This window comes from Cygnus olor, chromosome 18, assembly GCF_009769625.2.
Source record: "Cygnus olor isolate bCygOlo1 chromosome 18, bCygOlo1.pri.v2, whole genome shotgun sequence".
Taxonomy (NCBI): domain Eukaryota; kingdom Metazoa; phylum Chordata; class Aves; order Anseriformes; family Anatidae; genus Cygnus; species Cygnus olor.
In genome coordinates, this window is record NC_049186.1 from 7,824,663 (window position 1) to 7,837,657 (window position 12,995).

At 38.8% G+C, this 12,995-nt stretch overlaps 3 protein-coding genes across 10 annotated transcripts in view; 2 read left to right on the top strand and 1 right to left on the bottom strand.

The window, feature by feature from the left end:
* The window catches only part of TOM1L1 (target of myb1 like 1 membrane trafficking protein), a 229,915-nt gene extending 226,587 nt beyond the window's left edge, over positions 1–3,328 (top strand). For all 6 annotated transcript variants that reach the window (XM_040577764.1, XM_040577766.1, XM_040577767.1 and 3 more), the window contains one exon: positions 47–3,328. In XM_040577764.1, the coding sequence (XP_040433698.1) occupies positions 47–113 (67 nt within the window). In that variant the 3' untranslated portion in view covers positions 114–3,328. The remainder of the gene's footprint in view (positions 1–46) is intronic.
* Positions 3,329–3,473: 145 nt separating this feature from the next.
* LOC121079913 (cytochrome c oxidase assembly protein COX11, mitochondrial) lies at positions 3,474–5,583 on the bottom strand. Its single transcript, XM_040577770.1, has 4 exons — positions 5,238–5,583; positions 4,994–5,149; positions 4,233–4,358; positions 3,474–3,802 (listed from the first exon to the last, which is right to left on the bottom strand). The coding sequence occupies exons 1-4, from the start codon at positions 5,541–5,543 to the stop codon at positions 3,620–3,622; spliced, it is 771 nt and encodes a 256-aa protein (XP_040433704.1). The 5' UTR covers positions 5,544–5,583; the 3' UTR covers positions 3,474–3,619.
* A 77-nt stretch (positions 5,584–5,660) lies between these two features.
* Positions 5,661–12,995, top strand: part of STXBP4 (syntaxin binding protein 4) — a 74,793-nt gene continuing 67,458 nt past the window's right edge. Inside the window, exons 1-3 of one of the 3 annotated variants that reach the window (XM_040577762.1) lie at positions 5,670–5,814; positions 7,040–7,152; positions 11,431–11,479. Coding sequence is in view for 2 of the 3 variants with exons in the window: in XM_040577760.1 (XP_040433694.1) it covers positions 11,412–11,479 (68 nt within the window). In the remaining variant the exon portion in view is untranslated. Of the gene's footprint in view, positions 5,815–7,037; positions 7,153–11,332; positions 11,480–12,995 lie in introns of those variants that run through there. The other 2 variants (XM_040577761.1, XM_040577760.1) reach the window with 2 other exon arrangements.

Consider the following 12,995-nt stretch of genomic DNA (forward strand, 5'->3'; position numbering starts at 1 on the left):
AAAACAAAACTGTGATGTAGGAGTTGCCCTGTTCTTCTTCTTTCAGAGCTATTTATGAAGAAATTGATGTCACTGTGCTGAAGCCAGAAGTTAAAAAGGATACAGAATGCTGAAGAGGGAGGTGAAGTCTTTTACTGAGCACACAAGTTACTCTCTGATGCTGGTCCTGGGCACTGCTTCCTATCATAAAATTGTATAATATCCTAAGTTGGAAGGGACCCACAAGGAACCTTTTTTTTGGATTTTTACACACTAAACAATAAGTATTGGAACAGTAAGTTATGTGGAAGAGTTACTTGGATCCACACCTTGAGAATTTGTCTTAAATGTTTGTATATTCTTCAAGGTGACTTACATTATTTATATTTTTATTTCTCTAAGTTTTGGAGTCTCTAAAATATGTTTTTCAAAGTCACCTGCATATGAAGTAACTAACACTTGATATCTGGTAAAAGTAAACTAAAAGGACTCTCACAGCTATAGAAAAAAGCTTTTCTTCCGAGTTAACTGTTCCTTTGGACTGCTTATCCCTCCATATGGAGGAAACAGAACGTCATGTTTAAAGAAACTACATAATCCAATTTCTATTTTGGCCTCACCGATGTCTGTGTTAATCTCCCTAGAAATTTATAAGGGTTTTTTGATATGTAGGACTTTTCTAAAATTGGGCCTCTTGATAGATATCTCAAGTACAGTGGTTACTTTCTTATATTCATATTCTGAATACAGATTTTGTTTTCTTTGTAAAACTCTGATAAATAATAAGATTTTTGTTTAAATAAGAAGCTGTGCTGGGACGTAAGGTGCTGTCATCCATGATTAACAGAACAGAAAAAAGCTGCTTGTTGCTATGTTGTTGTTACTTTCATTTACTTGGTAAATATTGGAAGGGGATCAGTCATTTCTTCCAACGTTCCTGCCCTGGAGAGATTGTTTTCTGGTGAAGGAAAAATAATCATCTACAATGCAGATGAGCATTAGTTATCCATTTATTTTAATCAAATTGTTTAAACCTGTTGATAACAGTTTTATCTTTTAATAAATGAAGTGCCTTGTCTATTTTAATGCTGAATGTTAAATCTGCACTTTTAACAAGTACAGTTCTCTTAACTTATAATTGATACAAATCTTGAGAACTTGGTTCATGTTCACAGCTGATAAGCTAACTGGCTGCTTTTAAGTACTGTGTTTTAAATGTTCATTGTTAACTGTTAAGTGGTAACAAGTTCTCAGTCTTGTGCAATTTTCGTAGTGTACAATTCCCAATAAAAGCAAATGCTTTCTGAGTACTTAACCCTCAATACTTCCAAGTTTTTACCAGCTGACATGCATATTCAAATGATGACTGTTTTGGAAGTGTTTGAGAGTGAAGCCATGGTGTTTCAATTATCCAGTTAGCAGTTTTGCAGCTAGCTGGACCGATAGAACACTGTGAGGAAGTAAAGGTTTTTTTTGTAAGCAGAGGTGAAAAGGTAAGCCTCTTTACCATTATTCCTCTTTTATTATTTGCAATGGTCTGGACAGCAGCCTGAGAAAACTGTAGAAAATAGGATTTGAGGTGGATTCGTTTTTCTTCTACATCTTAACTATGTTGTTAAAACCCTAGCATGCCTAAGTGTAACAGGTTTAAATAGGCTATTTCAATACGGTAATCCCTAATGAAATGATTGCTAACTGAACTTTTCCATATTTAAAGATACAAAATTACAGATATGAAGGCCATGTGAGAAACTCGCTAATTACTGAAGTTAGAGAGCTTGTTTTGTTGTTGGATTGTGCTCAATATCCATGCAAACTTGGGCTTTCAAACTCAGGGGAAGACTCACATTTTTATGAAACTGGCTTCATCTTTATGAAACTTGTCAAGGGGCTATTCTTTTTCTCCTAAAACACATGGCCAGAATAAAAAAATGTGTAGAAAACTTCCAGAATCAGTTCACCTTTCAAAAAGACAATGGATTAAAGAGAATCCAGGTAAGATTTTTTTTTTCTCTCCTAGATTCCAAGATTAGTTTTGATAGCATTTTTTTCTGAAGCACAACCGGAATTTTAGATTATAAGGCTTGCTGATATATTCACAGAGATGCTTTTCACTTATGTGGGATCCACACTCTGCTGGATAAAATGCATAAGAGATATGAAAGCATTAATGAAAAAGTTTTAAAACTTTAATAAATACACAGTGAAGATAAGACTGTCATCGAGAATCTTTAAACACAAAAGATATTTGGTACAAAAATGCATTTTAAATGTAGCTTCCAGTTATTTTCAAAGAAGGGCACTGTTTTTTTAATTATTGTATGAAAACATAATTGAGTCTGAAGTTACTTCCATTACCTTTTTAGTCTTAACAACCATTAGTCTTAACCTTATTAGACCTCATCCACTGAAAAGGGTAGAAAGAACTGGCCTATTAGATGAGATGCTATGTTGAGATTAATTCCTGTCTGAAAATGGGTACGTCACTTAAACCTGCTCTGCAACTCACTCCTTATTTGCAAGACTATGATAAATTATTATTATGCCTATCCCATAGATAATGGCAAAAAGTTACATAAATACAGGCTTACATGTTCCAGTGGGAAATACTGAGTAGTACCTAGGTGGACCTCAATCAACTGGTATGTTTCTGGACAGACTTTGTCAGACTCTGAATGGGGTTGACAGTCTTTTGTTTTTTTCAGGAGACACCTCTGCTGTTAATTTAGCCTGCAATTCAGAGCAGTTGATTATGTACCGCCTTTCCCTTCAAAGCATTTCATACGTAAGTCTAGCTTCTCTCTGTGTAGGTGTGCCCAGTATACAGCCCTCTCAGGAGTGAAAGAGGAATTATTAACAGTTCTGATACTCTAAATGAGTTTTCTGCATAGAAACCATGCAGGAAATATGCAAAGACAAAAATAAGATTATTTGCCTCTCAAATCACATGCTTCTGCAAGCAGTCCCCAGATTTGAAATGCTTACATTTAAGTTACTGTTCCCCATTCGGACATCAACAGTTTTAGAGCAGTCTGCTCTTACCAAATGAACTACTGATTCAGTAATAATTCAAGAGAGCATCATTTTCTGAATCATTCTATCCTCCTATGCTATGGGAGGGTTACAAAGCAATACAGTCGAACTTTGTTTAGTTTTGAGATTTCGTGAACTGATTAAGTTGCTCTATAAAAAAGTAAATATCTTTCACTGAATACAGGCTAGTTATTTTTCAGTCAGCAGTGCAATTTTAGATATTTAATAAACTGATTTGTTCCTCTGTATTTAAAGATCTTAGTTTACACTTTGGTTTAAAAATTTTCCTCATATAATTCATTTAACATCTATCATCTGATAGAAAGACGACTTTGAGACAACCTTCTCTGTTCCATTAACAGTTCCCTCCTGCTCTCTGATGGAGAAATAATATTTCTAATTATTTCTAAGAAGTAATGTTCCAACTACACAAGTTTAAAAAAATAAAATAGAAATACGTGTTTTCATAACACCAGCAGATGTCCACAGTAGTTTAATAATATCATTTCATATTGCACTGTACTCCAGCAGTTTTTCCTTTCATAGAAAAATAAGTTTCAAAACTGGTAGTCAGGTAGTAGAAGTCAAATTGTGTAGAGATTGCCCATTACTGATATCCAGGAAGTGCTAAGTGCTGTCCTTCTTTTGCTTCAAAAAATGTGTAGGAGAGGGTGATCAAATCAACTTTAGCCATTTTAGGGTCCTCTGCAAATTCTGGATCAATGTAGAAAAAGACAGGCATGTCTACTTCCTCTTGAGGATTCAAGCGCTGTTCTTCAAAACAAAAACACTGTATGGGGAGGAAAAAAATAATTAGAAAATACTGTGAAATTTCTCCTTGACAAAGTAAGAAAAGGCTTCATTTTTTTAAATCAACTCCCCTTCCATGTAGATCTCTAAAACCTGAGGAAGGATCATCCATACGAGCAGGAGGACAACAATTCTGTTCCTCTTGTGTGACAGGAAAAAAAATAGCTTTAATGAAATGTCTAAAAGCACAACTTGTCAAGGCTAGTTCCAATGATTACTGTCTGTCCACTTGGGAACCACTTTAATTGGACATGTAGTCAAGCTTTTTATGGAGATAAGGCTAAAAATAAACTGATGCATTGTAATTTGAAAAATTTAAGGTATTTTCTTAAAATGTTGGCACACACAAAGAATAACATTCAGGATTAAAATTTGAAAAAATCATTTATTATCACTTGTCTCAGACTTACTTGTATTTTATTGAAGTACTGTCCTGCTTCAAAGGGCACTACATTATAAGTAGAGATTCCAACTATTGGTTTGTCAGTAGGATTTTTTGCTTTATAAAAGGCCAGTGCAGTCTCTCCTGGTACCACCTGTATGAAGTAATTGCATGGTGATTATTAATACCCTGCAGCCCTCCAGTCCTCAGAGTCCTTTAGAGTTCAGCTAGAATGACTTCATTTTCTCTTTTGCCATTTCAAATTAATTACTCCACTATTTCACAAACGTTTTGCTTATAGACAGCTCACCCCCATTCTAAATTAAAAGCATCAGCGATATTACATGTGTGCGTTTTGAATCTTAGCCAGTTTGCCACTGGGGTATTATTTATTTCAGCAGTTTATCAGCATGCAGAGCTATTTTAATATGTGGATTTATACACAGCAATACTTTTTGGTAGCTTGAGGGAAGGGTCAGGAGCAACTACAATTTAACCAAGAGGAAACAAAAGTTTACAGAAACCCTCCGCTTTCTGTGACAGGGCCCCTATTTCGGTGACAGGGGCCCTGCCTTCCCAAGCAGTGCTGGGGACGCAGCCTGCAGGGTAAGCTCCAGCACCGGCCCTAGCTGTGTTTTCTTCCAGATCAGCGCCCAAATGCACAAACCGGGTGCCCTGCGGGATCGGGACGTGAGGCGACAAAACCGCGTGAGGCAGAACCTCAGGCCTGCGAGCTGCCTTTGTGAGTATCGCTCCGTTAGAGGGACGAAGGGGAGGAAATCCACTCACGTAGATTTCGCTCTGCTGCGGCCTGAAGTTCCACTGGAGGCTGGAGTGCACGTCGGCGTTGAACGTGACCTTGACGACCCGCTCCTTCACCGCCTCCATCTCCTCGATCCTCGCCGCGCCGCGCCCCGCGCCCGTCGTTCCCCCCAGCCCGGTCGCCTGGGCAAAGGCAAAGGCCGCGCTCAGCACCGCCGCTCGCTCCCCACGGCCCCCCGGGGGCGGGCAGCGGCCGGGGTCTCCCCGGTACCTGGCAGTAGAGGCGGTAGAGCGGCACGGCCGCGTACGACATCCCCACCATGCCCACGGCGGCGGCGGCGATGTAGGTGAGCGCCGTCCGGTTCCGCCGCCGCCATTCCTCCTCCTGCCCGCGGGTGAAGGGGTTGGAGCCCCGCAGCCCGCGGGCTCCCCAAGGGGCCGCGCCCCGCTGTGTGGCCGCCCACAGCCCGTACCGAGCCCCGGCCGCCAGCCTTGGCGGTGCCCACCTGACCGCCATCGCCCAGAGGCAGCGCGGCCCCAGTGCCAGCCGCAGGCGGCCACCGCCGCCCGGCCCCATCCCGCTGCCGGGCCCCTATCGCGAGATGGCGGCGGGGCCTGGGCCGCGCTCCGCCTCCTCCACTCCGCTCCTCTCCGCCCGTGGGGCGGCGCCGGGGCCGGCTCAGCGCCTCACGGAGCCGGGGAGGGGAGAAGCGGGGAGGCGGGGACCGCCGTCGCGCCGCTGGGGGGTCGCTGCTGCTCGCCCCGCTGAGGCGCTGGGGGGGAGGCTCCCGCAGGACCCCGCCGTTGTCTCTTCCCTTCCCCGGCCGGCGGACCCCTCGGGCGTCGAGGTAACCGAGCCGAGCCCCGTGCCCGGCGGGCGGCCGCGCTCCGACCGGGCTTTGTCCCCGAGGCGGCAGAGCCCGCTCCGAGGGCGGCCGCTGCCCTCCCCTCACCGGGGACTGGGGTCGCGCCTCAGGGCGCCGGGACAGTCCCAAACCTCTTGGAAGTCGCCTCCGTGCCCTCGTCCCCCGCACAGCCCCGCTGCCCTGCTCCCGGTGCCGCTCCGCTTTTTGTTTAGATGCTTTAAGTAAGGGAGCAGTGAAGCCCAGAGCGAAGCCGTGCTTTGTAGCATTTCTCCTGTGGTTTGGGGCGTTATTTCTGCACCTCCAGTGAGAGATCTGAAAACTTTTACTGCTACCTGCTGCAGGAAGACTTGGTGCCTTCCAAAACCAAATTTATCACTTCATACAGGAATAAAGTGCCTGCATGAAGCTGTGTTACTGCGGAGGCTGATGAGGGAATGTGCACTGCTCAGGAAGCAGTGTTAGGGGCAATCATTTGCCCCCTTTTACCCCTTGTACCATGTCTCCAGAGCAATGGTTTGTAGTCTTTGGCCACGTGAGGGTTTAGCCAGAGAGCCCATAAGGTCAGGAAATTTGCCAGCAATACAAACACATATTTTTGCATTGGTGCTTTTGCAGAATTTTTTCAAATGACTGTAAATCAGTACGTTTATAACTGCATTTCTTAAAACCTGTTGTATGAGCTAATAAAAATGCAGTGTGTTGGTCCATAACCCCATCTTGCATGCCTTGTGGCCCATGTCTTACATGCCGAAGTCACAATTTCAGAGGTACTGAATACTAGATGCCAAGTGAAAAAGTAAGACACACGGAACACCTCATCTTGTTCATAACGGTATTACGCTCACCTGACCTTTGTTAGAGGAAAATCAGACATTATTTTTATCTTGCACAATTATTTTATCCTGGTATTTTAATCTCAATTATATATATATATATAAGTTTTTAATCACAGAGTGTTCAGATTTACTTCTATTTCCTGACTCATGAATTAAAAGTAAATTAGGTTGTCAGATGTTTTGGTACAATATACAGCGAAGTCTGAATTATCTGCTTACTGTTTTCACCATTGAAGTGTATCTGGTTTATCATGAAAATTCTCTTCTCCCACTGGATTTCTGCTAGTCAGTAATAAATAAGAATTGTTGTCGGTGCTTGAAAATAAACATAGCCGTATAAATTTCAAAAAGTGGTTTCCCCTTTTTTACAGCAATTATTGTCTTGGTTATGAGCCAGTGCTTCGTGTTTCAGAATTCTTCATTTTGAATTTTTAATAAAATTGAAGATGTCCAGTACGGATCCCCTAACAAACCTGAATAAAAAGTAAGTACTTTTTTTTTTTTTCCCCACACACGTACAGGAATGCAAAAATTACTGGCTTGTAACATGAAAATTCTTGAAGTTTCCTTAGCAGGATCTTGTTTTGCTGGTGTCTTAAAGAAAAACTTTAGTATTGAAACAGTTTGAAGCAACTTCTTACAAAAGGTAACACCAACACCGGTGAATTTAAACATAAAGGGAAGAAATAGCTCTTATGCTTTTCATCAAGTTCATTGGCACTCAGTTTAAGTTGGTTCTCCAGAGCTAAAGCCCCCCATAGAAATTTAATACTTTTGAAACTATAAAAACGTACTTGTAAGGTATATAGTAAATGACGTCCTTGTGTATATGGGGTAACTACATCAACATAACACACTGAATGGAATTTATGAATTATAATACATTATTTTTAAAGAATAATAAGTATGACTAAAGTATTTTATGTGCAGTGCTTTGGGACCATCTTTTTGTTTTTTGTTTTAAAAACAGTGCCACGGGATATATAATGACAGTTATATTAATTCTATAAACAGTAATGTTACCTACTTAAAAGTTGGGTCAAATTCTGAAGGACAAAGTTGGATTTAATCATGACTAAAAATCATAAGTTCAGACTCCTCCCAAACTGCTAAATAACCATGCCAACACTGTCATAAAAAACAATTAAAAACGGGCGCAGACAGCTTTTATTCGACTGTATGACATTTACTGTGTTTATGCAACAGATTCCAGCTAGTAGTACTCAAAGACATTGTCAAACAATTTAGCATAGATTTTGAATTATACCACTTTGTGAATAACTTGATTTTAAAAAAATCACAAAGCATTTATAAAAAAAAAAAAACTCCTTTATCCTGGGATTTGAAGATGCAATTGATCTGATTATCAGACAGAAATATGGGGTGTGTAATACAAAGGCATATCTTTAAAACAGCTATGTTTTGTTAGGTCCATATGCAAGGTATATTGTATAAATACTTAATAGATCACTGTTTTCTGAAAGCAGTTTTTCAAATAAGAAATTAACGTGAAATTGATGCATAAAACTATACTTGAGCTACATCATGATACAAGACTGTGATTTTCTGTACCTTTTTTTTTTTTTTTCTCATCTGGGAGCCAGTATCAATGTAGAATGCTTTAAGACTGTAGTTGATCAGATGTTAATTGAGGCTTACCTAAACTTTAAATAATACATTTTTTCTCTATGCAAGGGGTTAGCCTCAAACCATTCATGCTTCTACTTAATTACAAGGTTGCTCAAGCTTTTTTTTTTTTTCCATGTTTAACAACTGCCACATAATGATACATGTTTTCTTTTAATCTTTATGACCTAATCAGCAAAATACATTTTTGAATAATTAGTGTTTTGGGATAGATCAGAAGAAAGAGTTTGTTCATGCTGTCTCTTGGCTGTGGTCCTTAGTGTCAAAACGAATTTTTACCTTTCAGGGTTTGTGAACCTGAAAGGTTATGGTTGCATAACTCACTTGTATTGGATTTTCATAAAAGACCTTCTTTACTTATGATAAATGATCTTGTGAATCTTGCTGCAAAAGATTATGCAGATGTTTTTTACTGTTTACTAAGTTATCCTATAATTCATCTTGGTTGCTAAAGCATTACAAAATTTCTTTTGGGAAAGGTGAGTCATAATTAATAATGTTGCCAAAGAGAATAGTGTACTGTCTGTTTGAAAACAAATCTTGGTCTGCTTGCTGCACAAAGTAACAAATAATCTCTCTTGAAAAAATTAGTCTTATTTGCAAATATTAGATTTTATGGTGGTCTTTTGTTGTTGTTGTTTTTGTTTTGTTTTTTAAGTGTTACTATGTTCCAAGTTCCTTCTAGGAGTAAAAAGTAATTTGAATTCCACAGAGTATGTTCTTGAAAGGCAGAGAGTTCTCTTGAACTGGCAAGAGAAGCAATATCAGTTTTCTATATGACTCCGTTAGAAAAAGCAGCACAGCAACAGAATTTTAAGGTAAAGAGGGACAGAAGCCTTGGGGATGAGTTCAGGAAGCTGAACAATGTATGGTTTTACCTTGAAGAAGGAATGGAGAAGCAATTTTTGAACAAGTGATGTATTTCTGATAACCAAACTCTAGAAGAAAGAGGTTGGAGAAATAAGGAGGTTAATGCTACTTTACATCTGCATATATTGTTGGGAAGTTTGTCATGTCTGGTTTAATAAAAATCAATTTTTATTTTTTAATAATGGAAACACATAGCCTTGAGTCATATTTTTAAGTGTGTGTGTGTGTTTCTATTGCAAAAAGCATGACACTGTGAAAAAGCTCTATTGTTCTGAGTGATTTGTTTTGACAAATGCTCTATATACTGATACCACAAATTGAACTCCACTGGTGTTAAGAACAATTAAAATTTTGTGATAGAAGAGCTATTGGTATTTTACTGGCCTTCTTCTGTAACTTTGCCTGGAGCTAATCAAATTGATACGATGCTTAAAATATCAGTGACTTTTCCTTCTTTGGACTAACACCAGAAGCACTAGCAGAATTAAACTAATTTAGGAAAGACTACAAAGGCACATGTTTTCATCACTAAATGTATGTGAGCACTCCAAATGAGGCCAGTGGGAGTCCTTCGCTTTGTGGGCATTGGGAAGGCTGCTTCTATGTTCCCGCTTCCATCACCGGACTTTTCCTCAGTCTTTTGTAGGTCACGTCACCTTTCTGCCTGTCTTGGATTGCAGACACTAGGGGCTGACCTCAAAATTCTTGAACATCACATAGCACGTTGCTTATAAGCATGAATACTGTTTTCCCAGAATGATTACATGCTAATAAAAACACAGTTACTACAACTTTAAAAAAAAAAAAAGTGCATTAGCTAAGCATATGCATTCCTTGCATAGCCAAGCTGTCCCACTGTGCGGCTCTAGACGCTGACAGATGCTGTCTCATCACAGGTTTACTCCCTGCTTTAGACAGGATTCATCTTTCTATTTAAAGGCCTTCGTGAACATGGAATATTTGGTTTTCATTTTAAAATGCAATTTTTTAAGATCTTTTAGAAAACAGGGCGGTAATGGGAGTGTATACTGTGGTATAAACGTGGAAGAAAACAGTAGGTAACTAAAACTGCTGTCAGAAGCTCAGAACTTCCAAAAATATGCATTATCTCTGCAAAGACCAAGCCTCAGGTTGGAACAGTCTTACCTCTGGAAATACTTGTATAGTTTTTCTTTTTGGAACTATTCTCAATGTAATGATAGAAATTCATTCCTTCAGGTGTTTTTCTGATGTCCCATGGGGTTTGTTGAAATAAGAAGGCCCTGCAAAGCTTTGTGGCTTTTTTGATAGCTCAAGGACAAAGGATTTCTGGAAGTAGGCATTGAAATGTAGGGGATTGTTTCTGAGGCTCATTTAGATTAAGAATGCCAATTCTGAGCGTTCAATAGGAAGTTAAAATGTTTTATGTTTAAAAGAATAAGCCTCAGAAACAGAAGGTTCACAGATCGTTTCTAGGAAAATGGGACTTAGAGAATCTTATCTACTGTTCACCTACTCATGCTATAAAAATCATCAGGATATGTAACAAAATGCAGTCATTTTTTGTACCAATTTTATTTGCTTTCACAAAAAACAAACGTGTCAATGTCCATTTCTACTGAAAATATATAGCCCAAGTTCTGTGTAAACTTCTGATTGTTGGATACTGAAAGGCTAAAAACCAAGTTAAAGCATGCCACAAGTCAGTACTGTAACTGAGAATGCGAAGTAATAGCATAATGGCATTTGCTTAATGCTTTCAGTTTGTCTGCTTTGTGGGCTTTCTCTTTTGTGTGCGGATGTATATAACCCAGCCTGCTAGGCAGGTTGCTTTGGAAAGGTCGAGAGTTACTGCTTTTGACCTTGTTTGTAGGGAGCATGTAAATAAATAACCGGAAGAACATGGATAAATAAGTTTAGTTATTTCATCTGCTTGCTGCTGCTAGCTATAGATTGCATAATCCCAGTTTTAATAAATGCAAGTAATTTTTCCCTCCTCTGCATTTATCAGTATTTAAAGTTGCTACAAATTGCCATTTCAAACAGAAAAAGTAAACATTGCCTGGATAGCTGAATTAGCCTATGTGACGCAGAGGGTTTCAGAGAAGATTAAGTAGGCAGAGACACTCGTCTCGGGCTCTGTCTGTTTGACTTGTTTTTTTGGTTAGTAGCAGAAAGTGTCCTGCTGGTAACCTTTATCCCGTTGAACTGGAAACCTCCAGTGTATTTTGGTTGCTGTACTGAAGAATGTCCTTACTCTCACCAGGAGATGAAGACGAACCAGAGCGTTTCGATGGTCTTTCTCTCTTATACTGGTATGCTTAACCTTTGGGTTCTGATGGTGTTTCTCTAGCCTGTAATTGGGAAGGGTACAGTTGAAATCATTTAAAAGCTGTAGCCATTTTCAGCTGCTTCTTTCTTTTATTGTTAAGATTTTGAATAAGTGCCAAGTAATATCTATTCTTGAGGGAAGGGTATTATTCTTCTATTGATAAGTCTAGCTAAATATTTTGTTTGTGGACATAAATGACTAATAATTTCTCAGGAATACAGAACAGAATAATATCTAGAGCCACGTGTTCTGATAAGTCACTAGAAGGTATAAAACAGAAAGCTGTTGAACTTCCTTGTATGTGCTGATAACAAAGTAATAGAAAAAAAGTATCCAAGACTTCATTTTAATTGCCTTTACTAGAACATCTGCACAAAATGATGCACACTTAGTCTATTAGCATTCCAGGACTTCAGCTGAAGTGTTGTTTAATATTTTGTCATAATTTCAATGTAACAAAGTCATGGTCTTGCATGTTGATTTCAGCTATTGCCTCAGCTTTTTTTTTTTTCTTCTGTGTGCTAAAAGCTTGCATGCAAGTATTTTTATATGACTTCTATAGGAAAGAGCAGTGACATTTAACTGATTATTTAATTTGCATCTTTTTCTACAAAGAACACAAATTATTTTTGTTACTGCTGCCAATTGGTTTATATTCTCTGTATCCTCTTAGTCAGAATCAAGTTTACGTTAGATCTCTTTGGAAAGCATTGCCTGTTACTTATAGAAATGTAGATCCTTTTGTATTATGTGCTCTGTGCCCTGATTTGATAATGTCATGATCTTCGTGTACATATACTGTACTGTGTATTCCTTTGAAATATTGAAGACTTAAAATCTGAGATTTGATCTTCTAAAGCTTCACATAAACAAACTGTGTAAAGCTGAAGCTCAACATTTGTTCTTGCTTTTTCTTTTTTTTTTTTTCAAACGTTATGGTTAAAGCAATAATATTCTGTGCATGTGTTGAGATAGGTTCATTTGCTACTCTTTGTTCTTCACTAATAATACAGAAGATAAGGAGAAAGTACAATATTCTTGATGGACTATTATGGCAAGAGTGTGCACGGACAAATTAATGAAGGAAAATGCAGTTAAATTGAGATCTCTATTACTGGAAAAAATACATATTAAATAATAAATGACAGTTGTGTGGATCTCTGCAATGTACGAGCCAATGACTACTATGTGAAAACTGCTAAGAGTATGGCAGCACAAGAAACAGCAATAGTAAAAGGCAAAACAGGAAAGAAAATGGAAAGAATAATTGCATATTTTAAAGATCATTTTTTCATGTCTAAGTTTTCAAAGATGGATACAAATCAGGACAGCTCTAAAGAAAGTGACTAATATATTGTCTTTCAGCCTTAAAACAGCTTAAATTCATGGGATAATTGAGATGCCAGTACTCAGCAATAATGCAAAATGATCCACTGCTGTAGTATAGAAGTAGTTTACCCAAAAAAAGTTTTGTTAAAGAAGTAACAGACTTTGGGGTT